At 37.5% G+C, this 18498-nt stretch overlaps 2 protein-coding genes across 3 annotated transcripts; both read left to right on the top strand.

Moving 5' to 3' along the window:
• Positions 1 to 193: 193 nt before the first annotated feature.
• Positions 194 to 3543, top strand: LOC110859874. Its single transcript, XM_022108892.2, has 7 exons — positions 194 to 483; positions 569 to 677; positions 739 to 830; positions 892 to 2633; positions 2710 to 2839; positions 3039 to 3130; positions 3219 to 3543. The coding sequence occupies exons 4-7, from the start codon at positions 2565 to 2567 to the stop codon at positions 3462 to 3464; spliced, it is 537 nt and encodes a 178-aa protein (XP_021964584.1). The 5' UTR covers positions 194 to 483; positions 569 to 677; positions 739 to 830; positions 892 to 2564; the 3' UTR covers positions 3465 to 3543.
• Positions 3544 to 5527: 1984 nt separating this feature from the next.
• Positions 5528 to 9597, top strand: LOC110859902. 2 transcript variants are annotated; one of them, XM_022108933.2, is made up of 10 exons: positions 5955 to 6269; positions 6366 to 6504; positions 6579 to 6670; positions 6749 to 8047; positions 8140 to 8162; positions 8238 to 8325; positions 8437 to 8481; positions 8568 to 8659; positions 8728 to 8873; positions 8947 to 9597. In XM_022108933.2, exons 4-10 carry the CDS (start codon positions 7975 to 7977, stop codon positions 9038 to 9040), a joined length of 561 nt encoding a protein of 186 aa, XP_021964625.1. In that variant the 5' UTR covers positions 5955 to 6269; positions 6366 to 6504; positions 6579 to 6670; positions 6749 to 7974; the 3' UTR covers positions 9041 to 9597. The 2 variants fall into 2 exon arrangements, with proteins under 2 accessions (XP_035715726.1, XP_021964625.1); XM_035859833.1 differs by lacking the exons at positions 8140 to 8162; positions 8238 to 8325; positions 8437 to 8481; ... (1 more) ...; positions 8728 to 8873; positions 8947 to 9597 and having other exon boundaries at positions 5528 to 6269; positions 6749 to 7979.
• Positions 9598 to 18498: the final 8901 nt, after the last annotated feature.

Raw genomic sequence — 18498 nt, 5'->3', positions numbered from 1 at the left:
TAAATGTCAGCAATTTTAAGATCGATCGCAAGCAAACATGATGAAAGGAAATGAAGCGACGACGACGACGAGATATGTTTGCCAGCCGGAATTATTTGGTTTCTCAAATCCGTCGGTTCAGTGATGGAGTTAATTTGAGATACTATTTTGGTTTCGCGTGAATATATTGTGAGATATTGCGAGTAAGTGGCAAGAGTTGCAAATTGCTGGGCTGAGAGGGCTTCTCGGGTGAAGTGAAAGTCGAGAAAGTCGATTTACTTTGACAAAGAAGTTGTCCATTCGAGGACATCGAATCTTGTGTGAGATTGATGGTATTCGTAGTCAGACCTTCATTTCTCTCCCATTAAGCAAAAAGAAGGCATTACAAACATACAACTATTATGTAATAAGTGTGCGTGGTATGAGGTGAAATTAAGTGGTCAGGCAGAACTCAGAATGTCATGCCTGAAAATCCAGGTTAGAACTATTGCGTTGATTGAATTGGTGAGTAGACGTTGTAATTACAATTTGTAAGTTTATTGTTCAAACGTATGTAAGATTCTAATAGTTCAAATATTGGTGTTTCAAGGTGATCTCGGTATGTTTGTTGACTTTGAATATAAAAATTCTCGTGGAGCTCATAATTCGGAAGGATGAGATCAAGCCAGAAGATCTCGGAGAGTTCAAGAACTTATCAGGTTAGATTCAATGTTAAAACTGTGACTTGGTAAAAATTTATATTAAAACAAATTATAACAGTATCAGCACTGATTCTCTTCTTCTTGATCCGGGTGATTTACCTTCTGGGTGAATTTGTACTCGCTATTTTTCTCAACGTGTGGGTGTATAAAGTATGTAAATTTGAAATTAAAATTCCAAGGTACAAATAAAATACCATGATTTTTATCTCAGGAAAATCCAAACGGACTGATAATGTGGTTTACAATTACAATCCTCTTCTCAATAGCGAGCAGATGCTATTTTATCGGCGGAATCATCTGGGGAAACTATTTTCTCATTACCGTCATCACTTTCTCTGCAAACTTGACTTTTACTCTCTACTCGTTAATCATAGTTTGTTGCTTTCTCAAGCACATAATTGCAAGTCAGGATGAAGTGTCGAGGGAGTATGTTAGTTCGTATTATGAGATGGTCTAAAAATACAGAATGTCATTACGTAGATTTTTTTAAGACCAAGTTTAATCTTAGAGTCAATTAAACACTGTGCGATTCGCAAATTTATTAGGAACCATGTCTTATATTTATTTATATTTTAGCAACACACACGAACTTTGTAAAATGCAATCCAGTAAATTGATTGTACCCCGTGCCCCATAATCTGATGCATGCACTTTCCGTTTGCATTGTTCTCATGCAAACCTCATGTGCTTCACCACTTGAATACACACAAGTGCATAATGCGAAAGTGTGACCTTCGCAATGCCAAAATTCGCTTATTTGTTTTGCCTCAGGCTAAAGGACTCGGTTGTTACTGCAGCACTAGCTAGCACAAACTTTGACTATGTATAAGTCAAAAAGTTATTTATACACGTACCTAAATATTTCAATTTCTACAAGTTAAATGTCTACCACACAAACAATTTATCAGAATATTATTAACATACATGTGAAAATGGTGTATGAATAAAATCGTACATATATTCTCGATAGTGTTCTTTCGTGGTTTGTGCGAGTCATTAAGTAAACATTTACCTCTGTCTCGTAAGTGCAATACACCGAACATCTACCATCTTTAGCGTCATATTTAGAATAGCAAAATTCAGTAGCTCTGCAAACTACTACATAACATTCATTTGACATTAGTTTCGTTCGTTCGTCAGCCCTCTTAATGAGGATGAATAATCATTTATCACATCTCCACCGTGCTGATTAGTGATGCCGAGAGTGAATGGAGGTTATTCTAGACATTATCATTATGAGTCAGAGATGCTATGGTGTAGAAATGTGAATAATAAACGCCATATGTATGTGACTTCATAGAATTTCGGCAAGGTAATAGCCCCCAGCAAACAATACGTAGTACTGCTCATATATCTAGGTTCGAGTGGGTGGGTGGGATGCAAAAAAAAATATTTGTTCATCGTCTCAGTGTTACTTTACCTTCCCCAAGTTTATCTCTGTCAGTTACTAATCCTAAAGTTGGTTAAGAAGTTAAACCCAGCCGGCTATGTGATCTTTTCATGCATGCCAAGAAATAATAAAACGGAAACTCATCTATTCCGCAGGCACGAGAGCATGCCTTTTCATCGCGCACTAATTCTTCTTCAACGCCGTGGTTCACAAATTGTAGTCATTACGTTACTTTGAAAGTGATTCATCGACGAACACAAAATAATAATTATCAAAGCAGTTTCAGCTATGCGATAAAATATTGTTTGTCACAACTCCAACACCTCCACACGAGGCGAGTCATTAACGTGTACCAATTTAAGCAAGGAGGGTGTTGTTTCTTGGACTGGAATTTCCAGAAGTGAAATTTAGAACATCAAATTAGGGATATTTGGTTACGTTTTTCGCGAAAATTATCTGCCACAGTGCGATAATTTTACAGTAAAACCGACAAGATGCCAATAATGTCGTGCGACATGGCTTCATTCGCCAAACAGGCTAAAATCATAGCCATGATTGAAATAGTAAGTTACATGTATATATTATTTTTCTGCAAATATGTGCAACTTTAGTAATCAATATTACCTTGATTAATTTCAGGTCACATCAATCATCAGTCTGCTAACGATAACCGTCACAGCGTTACTCATGACGCTAAGCCCTTCGATAAGAGAAAACATTGATCACCAAGACCCTCACAATATTTTCAACATTCTCATCCATTTTCCATGTAAGTATGTAAATACTCGCATATGAGTCAGATATCGGAAATAGCATCTGTATGCAGTCATCATCCAATTCTCTCTGTTATGCTTCAATTTGCTATGCTACATACGTATTTACAGCAGGAAATTATTCGATATTTGAGCTTAATGAATATTCAATATCACGTTTAAAGTTCATTGTTCACTTTTAATGTTATTTTTTAGTGACGGAAAAATTACCTATGGTGCTAGTCCCGACCTTCTATTTCGTTGGGGAGCTGTGTCTCGCAATTTGGCTGCTCAAATGTATCGAAGAGGTATTTATTATTATTGCACGCAAAGAAAGAGTGACACAGAATTGCAATTGTCTTTTCTCTGATTGATGCATGCCAATTTTATTTGCAGAAAAATTACAAACGATGCAGAATCTGGTACATTATTACGATCACAATTTGTTTGACGGGTTTTTACTTCTTCATTCCTGGGGTGATATTCACTGACGAGAATTTCAGTTTTATCTCAATTTTCATTGTCAGCTATCTCTTCACGCTGTATTCAGTTTGGGTCGTGCATAGCTTTATGAAGGAGTTGAAGTCTACAGGGTTACATCGTCCTATTGAAATGTGGGATGATGACTTAGATAAATTTTGATCTTCCGATTGTTCTCGCTATTGTGTTTTGTATGTACACTAAACTGTAAACTACTGAATAAATAAATGGTTAAACAAAATTATTAAACTGCATTATGAAACTTTTTTGCATTGTAAACAATAATTTTCACGCTGAGTTAATTATTGCAGGTTTTCATAATTTTAGTGCGTGACTTTAATAATTAAGGTCACGCATTAAACTTGATTAGTATGTATGTGTAACGACAAAATTCCAAGAAAAAATGCGATCCATTTTAAAAATTGATCTAGATTTACCTGGTATAGGTCATGACGTGGTAACATGTAAAAGTATTTATTTTACTACGTCAGCAGATGTTCTACTTAATGTGTCAATAGTCGAAGCCCTCCCAGTTATTTTTATTAGGAGAAATTGTCCTAATTTATTCTCCTGATCAAATGATTGGAATTTTTTCATATTAAAGAAAGACGAAAGATTGACCAAACGCGTGAGGATGCATAATAATGATATTTGAAAAACGTAGATTATTGCAAACTTCTGAGCAAACACGCATTTCAAATTTCGATTTACGTCCACATCAATTTAGTATAAATACAAATGACTGCTCTACCAATATTTCAGTCCATCTACATTATTTCACATTTTGAGATTTCTCACTCAATTAAATCTCTTTTTGAGCTCTAGCAAATTTTTTAACCATGAACCGAGGAATCCTTATTTTCGCTATTGTGCTGGCATCGTCTCTGACTCTTGTTAACAGCAAGCCTCAGATTCCTGGATTTCCAAACCTTACAAATGGTAAAACTAACATCATCTCAAAAATAATTAAGCTGTGTAATTATCTTTGAATGTTTTAATTCAACAGGAACGCCTTGCTTTCCTTCCTTCTTCTTTCCTTCACAGTATTCATATACTGATCGCACTGGAACCACGACTTGCAACTGCAAAAGCCAACCACCATTAATTTTCTTTCCAGTATGGAGATGGGAGTGTACAACTGTTCCACGTAATTGCGTACTTAATTTAATATGTGATCCCTACAAAGGACGATAATTAGTTAAACTGAACAATTATTATTTAATAGGTCCAACAACAACGACACCTACAACGACTACGCCGGCATTGTAGATCAACAAATGACACTTCTGGATCAAGCCTACCGTTCCAAAAATATTTCTATCAACTATTTATCACAAATTCATTTAGCATATGGGTAGGATTTCTTATCGAAATCGTAACTGCTTCCAGTAGTTGAAATATATTGGCGTAAATCAATTTTTACAGAAATAAATTACACATAATGTGCATGCAACCTTTGGTTATTATACGCTTTTGGGACATATTTACCTATAATGCAGACCTACAGTTAAGTATCGAAATGAAGGAAAAAGTAGTACATACGATAAAAATGATGATTAAAACATAGCATTTTCCGATACCATTCTCATTCTACTCATTTCGCCTGTAATTCTAGTACTTCAAGCTATGTAAGTATAGACAGAATTGGTGCATTTAGTTCGGAACGGCTACCTACCTACATACAGAAGAAAATTATATTTTTTCCTTGCACAATCCTATCCTCCAAGAGTGTCCTTCCTTCCTTCCATGTTCCTTCTCTCACTTATCCTGTGTTGGTGTAAACTTTTAACGCTCGTGCTGTTCTGCCACTCAATCATCATGCTTTCATCAATAATGCCTAAAGCATTCCTATAAATTCAAACTTCCAATCGTCCAAATACATAAGTACGAACATGCCTCGGCACTACGAACCTAAAGTCTTTTTCGTCTTCTTTTCCAAACTATCTACTAGCTTGCATGCAATCGCTCCGACAAATGGAACGCCGACGCGACAACCGACCCAAGGATAAAGAAGTAAAGAAGTACGTACGTACATATGTAGACCTGCATTGTAACCTAAAAGGTAACAACTAAGCCATCCGATTATTGACTATTGACTAAAGTAATTTTCACCAATGTTTGTTAGAGAAAAAGCTTATCGATTGAAAATCCATAATATGCTTCGCAACATTAACTGATGTAGCAAATATTTTGTACTTGTAAAAGTTGGCATACTTCAGCTTCTTCTTCTTCTTTTTCTCTCCTTGATGTATGGCAAACACTTATTATTTCGCTGCAATACGGAAAGTGTATGTGCTGGCTTGCGACATGACAATCACTCTCCGGTGTGTCGAGCCTTGAGACAAGTGTTCCATGTCATGCAAGCTTATTAAGTGGAGTAGTAAATAAGCAGGACGGACGGCCATACGTGAAGACGAAATGGTAGATAATAGCTGGTGTGAGTGAGAGTTTCTGAGTGATGTGAACTATCAAAGAAAGAATTCATGGAGGAGTATAACCCGGTGGAATATGTATAATGTGATGTGTGGTATGCCGGAACAACGCCAACCATTTGTCGCACATAGCATCACCACCAAGGGAAAAAGTAGCAGACAAATATCTACACAAAAACTTATAATTTCTAAAGGTTCGATACATACATAGATACAAAAAGGAGTAGTGCTGCTATGTAGTTGGGCAGTAAAGGTGACCGAGGTGGTGATGGAGTGGAGTGGACCTCTGGCTTTCATCGACGACTTTGAAGCATTTATTCTCTCAAGTAAAATGGTTAAATCATGTTAGACCTTTTTCATTCATTCATTTTAATCGGTGGTCTCCCAGTTTGACGTAATTGGTAGTTGCGCATGGTACAAAGTCTACAAAAAAATGCCGGAAACGCAAGATCCGGTAGAACCACCACCGGAGAAAGCGTATTGTTGTGGGAATTCGACTCAGAGGGAAGCCACGTTGATTGCAAAGTTTGATTTGGTAATAATCCAGAGAAATACAAACAAAGGCCGACAACGGGTTTTGGTGGAGGGTTCAATTTGAGTAATTGTTACAACATTTTGTTTGGCTTATCAGATCTTGTCGCTGGTGTTCTTGTCGCTCGTGTTAGCAATTCTAATCATCATCACTAGCAATCCTGAATACTTTCCGGATATTGTGAAAAACACGCCAGGAAACGTTACTACTGATCTTTCAGAATTTTTGCAATGGCCTCGTGAGTTTGAAATTCGGCTTTCACTCGTGCCGTTTAATTAGATTAATTGATTGATTGTTTCCCCATTTTTACAGGCGTGTCTCAAATTGGCGTTCTTTCGATATCAGTTTTGCTACACATTTGCTATATTGCACTTTCTATCGTGCTCCTAATTGGTGCAAAAAAGGTATTGAAAAGTTAATATGTGTTTCTAAAAATAGTTCAAGTACGTAGTTTGCTTATCAACTTTATTGTTTTTTTTCAGAGAATTCACAAATTACTCCTGATTTGGTTCGCAACCACGATTGCGAGCTATTCTGCCGGAATAATTTTAACAATAGTGTGTTTCCTCTTCCTCTACGATAAAGTAGCCATTAGCATAGGTCTAATTTCCATCGCACTTTACAAGTGGTATGGCTTATGGATAGTTAAGATTTTAATGCGAGAGATTACCTCCGTGTCTGGAGGGGAGGTTTACGGAGATGGAATTGAAGTAGGTGACGACTCTGACATGATAGATTCGGCCATCCCGTTAGACAAATTTTAGTATTTTTTTAGCGTTATTTCACTGCATGTAACATAAAATATTTACATAAATGCTGGAGTCGTGGAACAATATTTTGTATATATCATACATACATAGGTCATAGATAGGGTCTCAATTTATTTGAATTTTGTACCCAAAATCGTGCCAAGACTTTATATATTTTGTGTATAAGCAGCAATAGATGAGCATAATTTAGCAATGGGCTTGTCCAGGATGACTGTATGAATGACTAAAATGTCACTTTATTTGGATGACAGGCCCCACAGGGGAATTTTAGCGAGACTTTTTTTGTCGTTATACATAAATATATGTAAATCCATGTAGGAAGACGCTCATGTTTTGTATCGTTGTAAACTAGGGCGAATCTCTGTTCAGACTTTCACCAGAGTTGAGTAGATGGAGAAAGTTCCTCATTTCAGTCATATCAAGTTCACGGAAGAGTATTGATCCGATCCGATGTCACCCGACAACCCGTTCTCTGACTTATCTTGCCGTACTCCTTTCCCTGCTTTCTCTTGGTTCCGGACTAAACTGTAACATTTGCACATTTTGCTAAATACCAAAGTATAGAGTGGATAGATGTAGTGCATGGGATATAAATTTTGTGGACACATATTATTGCCTGCTACTTATTATATACATACATATACGTAGAAAAAGGGAGAGATTTTTATCAATTGGTTTATGGTTAAAGCAAGCCGCTATTGATTTTTATTTATAAAAGCAAGGTCACATTAGTGAAATAAATCTGCAGAATGGGATTATAATTTCCTTTCTGGGCGGGCAATAGCCATGTCTGATAGCTAAATATTACTAGTACGGAAATAGGAGGATAATATGGAATTATAAAATCACAGACCTTTATCGTTACTCGCGAAATACTTGCCAAAAAAGTGTGACGACAATCCCACAAAAGTCAGGAACAAGTTAATTGGCTTCACACAATGTCCACCACGGAGGATGAAGAACCCCCAGAGAAGAAATACTGTTGCGGAAATTCGGCCCAAAATGAAGCAGGTTTGATATTATAGTGTTTTGCACTTCATAGAATATTTTTCTGATGTTTTTAGAAAAAGTGCAAAGTTTAAAATTTTAATTCTGGGTTTCAGGTTACGTGTCCAAATGTGATATTGTAAGTTTATAAATTAAGATGTGACAATTCGCACTTGAAACTTGATTTGATCACGAATCTCGTGTTTTTTACAAGGCCGTCGTCGTCAATGGTCTCGTGTCTTACACATTGGTCACAGTTTTGCTGTTTGTGGACCCCAAAATATTGCAGGGATATATCGAGGGTAAGGTTTAAGATTTGTACGCTTTAATTGTATTAATATTTTTTAAATAAAAATTCTACGTATAAATTTGGTACTATTGATTTTCATGGAATTTAATTGTTTATATTCCAGGCAATCCGGCAATGAGAGACTTAAATTTACTCATCAATACTAACCGTTAATACAAATATTTAATTATCACGTCATCTACATAAAACGAAGAATTTATTTACTAATATATTTTTATATTGTTTTCGTTGCAGAACTTTATCAAATTGCGTTCCTGTCAGCATCCTTAGTTTGGCTGGTTTTCGAGCTGGGTCTCGCCATTTTGCTATTACGAGGATCCTCTCTGGTACACAAACACTATTTATTTTACAATTTCAACAATTCATTAAAAAAATAATGCTATATTTTAAACAGAGGAATAAGCACATGTTGAGAAGATGGTTCAACCTGACAATTTGCGTTTGTTTGATTGGCATCTCAATTTCCGGATTTGCAGTTTATTCCCTGCAAGAAAAAACTTACATTGGAGTAGGCGCCTTCATTTACTATTTTTACAAATGGTTAGTGTTCAGCACATAAATAATTTCAGAGACAATTAATAATTTAACAAAAAACTATGTGATTCTCACCCAGGTATGGATTGTGGATCTGCACCGAGTTAATTAAGGAAATCAAACAAGGAATCAACCCCTACGCAATTCACTGCGAATTTGGAACTTCCTTTTGAATAATTGAGACATTCTTGACAGCTAACTACATAAATATTGATCTGTTTTTGTACCAAGATTTTAATTGCGATATACCTGATTAATTTATACGCTTGGGAAACACTGCACAAGTTAAATTGTCTCAATGCCATTGTTTATCAGCCACTTACTTACTTATTCATCTTGGTAAAATATTCTTTCCGTTGGACGAATGAGTTATATACGAATCTCACAAAGAATATTTATATAATGCCAATATGAAACACATACAACAAAGGAGTGAACCTCTGCCTATATACTCGGACAGTATTAGAATTTAAAATTTAAAGAAACTCTACTTATGGATTGGAACTTGTTTATGTAATTCCTTAATTACTTATTCCATTGATCGAAACACGGTGTCTATAAGTAAGTAAGTAAACACAACAATTATATAGAAATCCTATTATCTTATGCTTGTCCATTCAAAATTGAAACCAAATCGAATCGAATGTCTCTTACAAATATTATATGTGCCATGAACGACGCTTTAACTTGGCAAATAATAAAGTCATCAGACAGCATTTGTATCAGAAAATGCGAAATTGTGTGTCCAATCCTTATTAAGCAAGCAGTAAGGTGCCCATCCTGCCGAGAAAATTGGTCGTGACAAGTTTCCTGTCTGTAAATTCAAGGAGACAGACGAGTTTTAAAATCCTTCCTACAAACAAACAAGCTTTTATGTGGAGGAGTTTGGTTGGATAGCGAATGGTGTAAAAGTTTAGTGAAAGTTTAGTTTGCCAGATTATCTGACTTACCATAGTGAAGGAAGGGAATACTAAAAGGTGGTTGTTTGTGTAGGACTGCATGGCAAATGTACGTATGTGCATATAACGCTCACCTTGTATGCAGTGTGCGATGAACTATAAGCGACGAAACTTTTCTTAATTGCTTGATAACTTGTGTAAACAAGCAGCAACACTGTGTTCCTGGAAGAGCAGAAGAACAGGAAGGAACCGAACGGATTAATTCATCTACATTCGTTGTCATCCGTCTAAAGTTGAGGAAATTGGAATTTTAGCAAAGTTTTGTGAAAAAACACGCCTTAAAATTCTTACGGTAATGTTTTTTTTGCCAATTTCATCGTATTGAATTTGATTATTTATTTGATTTCAAAAAGTAATTGAAATCATACTAACTTTAGACTTGTTTAGAAAGCTTCATGCACCAGAATTGTCATAAAAAGTTGTCATTGAGCCGAACATGAACTGCGGTTGAATCACAGCACCTAGCAGTTTCAGTTCGCAAAACTTTTCTCGTCTCTTTTACACGTGTTTGAGGTCTGCAACAGAATCTATTCATTTTATCATGATTCGGATAGTTTGCACACCAATTTGCATACCAATCATAAGCGGAAAGGATTTTAACCACCTGGTGACAAGTTTGATTGCAAGTTGTACAACTATTAAGTTGAAAGTGAATATGTAAGTTCGAGTAGGCGTATGGGTTCACCTGACATCCTTCCCTATTTAATTGTCGCTCTTCATATTTTCTAGCAAAATTCGCCACTGCCACCACTGAAAATTGGTTGGGTAATTTTATGAATTAAGACTTAAAATTTTACGACGTTTAAATGGATTACACAGAAACTCCCACATTATTTCCTTTTCACTCTTGAAATAATGACCCATATTTCTCTGCTACAATTGCACTTTACAATTTAAATCAACATGCTCACCCAACTAAAATGGTACACTATTAAAGGATTTGAATATTTAAGCATCAATTAACCTGAATGCTAGCTGGTGTAAGCGTAATAATGAATGAAAATCGTTGTGATGCTTGTCCTGATAACTTTCACTCTTCTGCGAAACAAAACCCAGTGAGTGGTTAAATAGCCTCATTTCATTTCTAGAATTCCTACAATTCTGTCCGATTTAAAGTGAAGCACAATGTTGTCCCCTTACAATCGAGGTATGGATTAACCTTTCATTATGAAACTGTTGTTTCACCATCGTCCCTATTTACTTACCATACCACAAATATCAATGTGTGTTGGTGCATGAGTGAGAGTTTCAAACTCATGTTTTAGACCGCTCCCGTGTCTGAAGAGGGATGGATCCGACTAGAATCAAACCACCACAGATTTGCCTCAATTTAATCATTTCCTTCTGGGTTTAATTGGACTAATGGTCTCTGCGTATTATTGGGTTTCATTATCAACAAACAGAATGACAATGGTGAAGAGAAAGCGAACCGCACAAAGTTCTATCCACATTCATCCTTGGAATTATACTTTGTAATCCAATGTACACTTCTTTCAACAACATTAACTGCATTACAACATCATAATAGTCATCAAGATACTACTCCAGAGGGTGATATTTTGTAGAGAAAGCGTGCAGGATGGGAGTGATGCACTGGTGAGAATGGCATGAATTCTGGTCGTATGTATGACACTCGTTCTTTTATTTGCAATGTTGTAATTCCGCAATATGCTTGCTTTTACGTATGTACTTATTCGGGTTCCTCCATAATTTAAATTCTCTCCGGAAATTAAAATGGAAAGCGTGGGGGAATATAAGGAATAGGAAATAAAGAATGTGTATCAAATGGTGTTCAACGACACATCACGAAGAGCGTGCGTTTATCTCTTGGTCGGTCCGTGAAATGCGAAATATAGGAAAAAATGTACAGTTTTTCAGTATCCGGTAGCACTTCAAGTAATTTAAAAATTTCCAACTCTATGAAAAAAGTGTTTAGGAAATAATAATTTTTATCTACTTATTTTGTAGACCATCTTTTTAATTCTTTCTACTTTCTCTTTTCACAATACTAAATTTTTGACCTAGCTCGTTGTTAAAGTCGGCTTAGAATTAGTTACTTGTCGGCTAAGGAGGGGAGCTTGCGAGGTTGATAATAACAGATCCTGATGCCCTTTGGATATGTGGTAGGGTCCTATGAGTGTACTAAAACCCTGAAGTGGTTTAACTCCATGGCCACATTTGCGCCCGCCACACCCACTCAAAAATACCCAAAAAACGCTTTCACTCCAGTTTTCACTCACTCAAAACCTAGCCAAAAATCCAATTTTACTCGGATTTTGAAATTTCTTTCACCATTACACTCCCAGATAGTTGCTTTCTTCAATCCAATATCAAACTCAATTTTGCTGATGATTATTTCGCAGGGATAATTTGCGTTGTTGATTACTACAACAATGCTCATTCAGAATTTTAAATTTTAAAAGTACTAAAAATTTCGAAAATATTGAGTTTGATATTGGATTGAAGAAAGCAACTATCTGGGAGTGTAATGGTGAAAGAAATTGCAAAATCTGAGTAAAATTGGATTTTTGGCGTGGATTTGAGTGAGTGAAAACTGGTGTGAAAGCGTTTTTTGGGCATTTTTGAGTGGGTGTGGCGGGCGCAAATGTGGCCATGGAGTCAAACCACTTCAGGGTTTTAGTACACTCATGGGTCCCTACCACATATCCAAAGGGCATCAGGATCTGTTATTATCAACCTCGCAAGCTCCCCTCCTAAGTAAGACTGCATAGCAGTTTCCAACTAGACACACACAAGGTTACACGCTACATGCATAAGTATAAGCAAATCCTCCTCGTTGGAAGGTTTGTTTCATTGTTTAGATTGCTTTCGAACAAGGAAAATCCGTGACATGGGGAGTGTTAAATGTAAAAAGGTGTTGCTTTGATGATTATTCCACAAAGTCTTCCCTTCCAGTTCACTCCTTTGCTCACTATCTACTTTTCCACGGCCTATCTATCCATCTCTACGTATACGTTTATGTGGAGATAGCTACAAATGCAGTGCAGGTGAAAGAGAATGAAAAATTGATCTGCTTCTGGCCATGTCGCTGGGCCTGGGCTGCAAAGGTGGTGGTGGGAGATGTTAAATTGAATGAAAGGGTTAAATCTCCAGAGATCCTGGAGACTCTGGTTCGATTGGATTCGCTTGGCAAGCTGCATGGAGCCAACTGCCACTATTATTTCAGACTCGATATGCTACTGCGGACTAAATTCTTCCAATTTCTAGTAATAATATTTCACGGGGTGAAGCCAATGTTTCCTGCTGTGGAAGTAGGCCGGCAACCAAAGGTTTCCAGGTAGGTTGCAGACAAAAATCGCTGCTTCAGTTACAGAATAGAACTCAATCTGTGCCTCTTCCAAGAAGAATACATATGCAACTGTTCCACTTTACATGATTCTGGGAACGTGATAAGTGTGCTACGTAATAATATGCGCTCTCCTGTGCTAATTTTCGAAACTATGACTTCTAAATGCTTCACTTGTCGAGATGCTGTCAATTCCAGACACAATCACGGCGACACAGACGTATCACAGAATTTCAGACTTTGTCCTTATGTATTTCCTCCGCATCAACAACTTTCCCTTTCATCCCGGGCAGCAGTTATATAAGAGCCCACAATATTAATTACATGTGGCAGCAGTTTTCAATTCCGATATCTACTTCTTCTCTACCAGGCCAAAGATGAGTATGACCCGAACAAAGGGAGAAAATTCTCACAGATCCATCATCATCCCCAACGTGAGGATTCATCTCTCTTCACAACCAACCTGGCAACTTGGACTTTGAGAGTGAATAAAGGAGTTGGACCGTGCAGTGAAATCAAGCAGGTGATGTAACACAGGTAACTAATGCGTATAACATGGCCTGCTACTACGGACTTGTTCCTAATATGTGCTTTCTCCAAGACTAGTTCTCTTCTCTACAAATGTTCCTCTCATGTTCTTACGATCCACACTTAACAAGAGGATTGAGAAGAATTGATTAAGTTTCTTTGGCCAGGTAAGTAGGTGCATTATTAGGGAGGAAGAATCACCTCGGGTTCAAGAGTTTACTTGAGCGGTGGTGGTGGTGGTGGTGGACTGGAGTTGGGGAGAAAGTGAGTCAAGTATGGTATGTATGAGCTCAGGATCCATTAATTGGACTGAAGAACCTAATCAGTAAGTAATTACATCCACTTCCATGATCTCCAATATCCTTGTGACAACTACAAGTACGAGTTTGAAGGGTGAGTGGGATCTGGAGAGGGAGGATTGAGAAATCCAATCTATCTCTCTCTCTCGCCCACCAACCAACAAACAAACTTCATCTTTCTTGGGTTACTACATGCTGTATAGTTGAATACCTTCTCAAATTCTGATCCCACGACTAAGCCAGGCGTGAAAGTTGGTGGTCGTTCTTCATCGGTAGGACTGCCATATGCCATCATCCAGATTCCAAAATGCTACTGCTGCTGCTGTCCTCTTATCGTCTCATCCGTGTGGAAGAACCGTCTGCGTTAGATTACATCAGTCATTCAAAGAAGCCGTAGCATACACGGTGCAGGGGTACCAGCCACCTATCTATCTCTCATGGTGGATGGGTATGTGTATGTATGGTTTTGATGGTGGTGGTGCTTTCCAATCTCCAATTTCTTCATCATCCGACTGCTTGTTAATGGTTGGTTGGTTGGTTATATGCGACTTGTTACGGTAGCTTCACCGAGTAATGAGTATACGTGTGTATGTAGAAAATGAGAGGTAGCTTTCTCGGTTATTCAACTAATTTGGCGTGGAATCTATGTAGTTGGAATGAAGTCATACGTCTGCAGAGCAAGCAATTTACACGAGCGGAACTATTCAGGGTTCAAACTCGATTTGCTAAATGTACTTTCTATTGATCTGTTGCCAACTGAATTTTTTGATGGTGAAAAATATCAAATATTCTTTCACCTCTTTTCTCTCTTTTGGGCAGTGTGAAAGCCAGTTTTTTTTGTTCTGTAAAAACTAATCAAACCCGTTTAGCGTCACTTTTCTATCCAGGTGGTAGTATTGAATTGTGTTCTTTGATTTCTATTATTATGCTCTATCTGCGCAATAACAGTAAATATGTCAGGGATCGCAGTTTGGAAAGACAAAATGGGCTCGGCTCTCAATCGTATCGTATATCATGTTGCAATTTATTCAAATTCATGGTTCACATTATACAGGGAAATGAGCACATTCACAGATCAGCACGGTATCCCGGTAAGACTTTGCAAACAGTGGGAATGCATGCATGGGAATGCAGAGATGGAAAATTGTAATTTCAGGGATTTTGTGTGCGTGAGAATATAAATTCATTTTTTAAAGCAACAATACACAGTTCCATCTTTCATGAACACGTTCCACATCCGTGAATACTTTCATTGAAGATATTTTAATATTTACAACTTTTTAACAACCTTTTACTTACAACGTGATGAAAGTTTTTAATTATTCATACGTATGTAATACGTAAATAAGGATATAATTTTGAATTTATGTCAGCATGCAAAATACCGAACTTGTCAGTATATGCCTAGCTCCAGTTTGGTTCGATACTTCAATTTACACATAAATAATTGATCATCCACTTGGGTAATTTTGCATACTTTGTTATTCAGTGGTGAAGCCTGGTGAAAGTAAAGTCAGAGGTGAAATAGTCATACACTTCTGCCTGTCCACAAAGTTTATGGCATTAGAGAGGAAACCAGACGCTAAATTAAGAGGATTGCACCCACCTAACCAACACAGCACTCTGAGAGAATCATGTATTTATTGAAAATGTGTAAATGTATTGCAAGGTGGTTGATTTACGGTTGGAGGATCCCTAGTGAAATTCATTCTAGCTCTGCTGCCACTCTATTTCGACTATGAGAGAGAGAGAGCAAGGGATGATTAGATAAAGCAAGGTGGGTCCTCCTCCGTTGACGGAGAACACGGGGAAGCGCAGAGAAAGTGGAACGTGGAAAATTAATTTAAGATCAAATTGCATTTCACGCTAAAAGTCATTTGTCCTCCTCTGATTTGGTTTCGAACAAGGAAAGCAATCTGGTTTGGACTTTGGTCCAAAATTTCGAAACCTTCGTCAACTAAGGATATCGTATATTCTATTCGTACCGGATTACCACCGAGTAAGGTTTCGCCCCAGAGTGAAAACAAGTAACACATAAACACGGAGGTGAAAGTGAAATGTCAATTTGCTCTTCACATTATTTATTATCTGATCCGACTATATTCTCCTCGCTTGATTATCTGTGTGAGCGATGGACAGTTCTGGAAATAAAATTACCTCTCGTCGACAACTTTTAGTTTGATTTTGACTCAGAAATCTTTTCATCTCCTCGAAACGCTTGACGTTTCAGCGAGTAAACACGACAGGGGAGAAATGTGTTGACAGGCAGCAGGAGGAGGCGGAAGGGTGGTTGGGTTTGGGAGGAGAGGTGCTTTCCCGAACAAAACAGCCTTAATGAGGGGTCTCATTAGCAGTTGGCTTTGGAACACGTCGGATTGAGAAATTCGAGTTTTGCACGTAGGCGGATTAGATATAATTGACTGGGAGAATCGCAGGTCGTCGAAATATATTCCGAGACGGTGTGCAATTTGACATACTTTATTCAATAGTAAGATTCGATTTGAAAGGTGAAAATCATGCATAAAATATTGAGCATGTGGTTGAATGAGCATTTTTGATTGAGTTAAAAATAATTAAAATGTGTGTAGCCTGTATAATTTCTGTAATTAATTAAAACGAGAAATTTTACAGGTGTGTAATGCCACATAAATATTTATGTCCTCCAAGTTTCAAAGGTCAGAAGGTATAATTTCTTTCCAGGAAATACCTACACCATAAAGATCCACCTGTAATCCTTACTCCAAGCAGGAAAAGAAAACAATTTAAATGATGCATACATACATATGCCACTGCGTACATTCATTATTCAACTCTAAATATTATACCATTACGAAATACCTAAGTCAACATTTAAGCTTCTCATCTTCCCCGAAAAACATTTGCGTTTGGATCCCTTCTCCTTCATTATTATTGCGCTAGCAAAGACAAACAGAGGCAAAGAAAAGATGATGATGAGATGATGATGAGGCAAGAAGCTTGACTCTTCTTGTGTGCCGTGATGATGTAAAGTCAACAGCAGGACACACACACACGCCATGAGGAAAGTGAGTGAAACTGCTAAAAAGCAATGGGCAACTTAACCTTGGTTAGTTAGAGCCCAGAGAAGAGACAACCTTTGAACATTAAACAAGAAAATAAGAGAAACCCCATGCTGACCTCAGAGGCAAGCGAGTTGATGGCGAGATCCCTGGGGAGCGTGGTAGAAGCTGAATCTTAACAAACTCGAGAAGACGCATGGGATCCTTATTGCGACATTTTCTTTACGTGCGGCCGTATAATTCTGCTCCTAGCTTTTATTTAAGAAATACACGTCCTCTTTGTGGTTGTACTACTTAGAAAGATGTGGATAAATTAGGAACATAAAATTTTATGGAAATTGAGAATGTTGCAGATTTTTTAGAATATTTATGCGTTGTTTATGTCAGAATTGAAGTGATTTTTGTGCTAATTTTAATATTGGCCTTGTTAAAAAACATGATATGAATAAACTACGCACTTACATTACATAATGCACTCATTCATATAAATATGCGCCTTCCCTAAATATTATGGCCAGCATGCAACCTCGACCAAAATTTGCCTCCCGCGTTCGTATCCCTACCATACTAATTAGTATGGGAAGGATACGAGCACGTGATGGTCGAGGTTGTACGCTGACAGTATTAAGTAGGTGTGCAAAAATATCTAATATCCGGTTCTGGAAAGTAAAAATGATTTTGATTCTACAATCAGGGTGCACATCAGTTCTGGAAATTTCTCTAAAATTGCTACTAAATGTAGGCGTCTCTGTTATGATTAGATTTTGGGAGGAAGAGGAAGTGAAAGTTGTATATTAGAGAATTCTGATGCATTCCATGTTATGCACGTTGGTTGGGCTTTATGCATTGTGTGAAGAACGGGGTAAGATTTGGTGCAAAAAAATGAAATCTTTTCTGCTCAGATATTCCTCCAAACTTATCTGAATATCATCACGGGTTCTAGAAATCTATACAAATCCCTGCCCTACACTCTTTCCGCCCCATATAAACACCTACCCTAAGTGGTTGGCAGCTCCATTGCATTCCACATTTTTGCATTCTTTCCTATTTTTGTCCTCGTCGATGGAATCGCATTCATTCACCATCAACGAACGAATGTGTTGCATGCATGCATTTGTTTCGAGCATTCTCTGACTTTCACCTTATACATCCGTTCTCCTTATTACATAAAATTGCTTTCACTCTCCGTCTCGTTTTATGTCTTATTATGCGCACAACCGACCGACTGACAACCTCACCACCGTGAATAGAGAAAGTAGAAATGCACCTATGAACATAGCCCAAAAACTAAATTCTTTATGCTGCTGCTACTCGTCTTATCTACCTCTCTCCGCTCCTACTACTTTTCATACCGTCATGTTATGCATTCTGCTGATTGGTTGCTGTCATGAAAATTTCACTTTCCCACGTTATTCATCCACTCATGATGATGAAAATTGGATGGGATGTGAGGCATCCTTGTCGGAGAGATGTCTGCGATTTTACATCCACAACAACATC

This window comes from Folsomia candida, unplaced genomic scaffold (genome assembly GCF_002217175.1).
Source record: "Folsomia candida strain VU population unplaced genomic scaffold, ASM221717v1 Fcan01_Sc028, whole genome shotgun sequence".
NCBI lineage: Eukaryota > Metazoa > Arthropoda > Collembola > Entomobryomorpha > Isotomidae > Folsomia > Folsomia candida.
The sequence above is the reverse complement of the archived record's forward strand: the minus strand, read 5'-3'. Positions and strand labels throughout refer to the sequence as shown.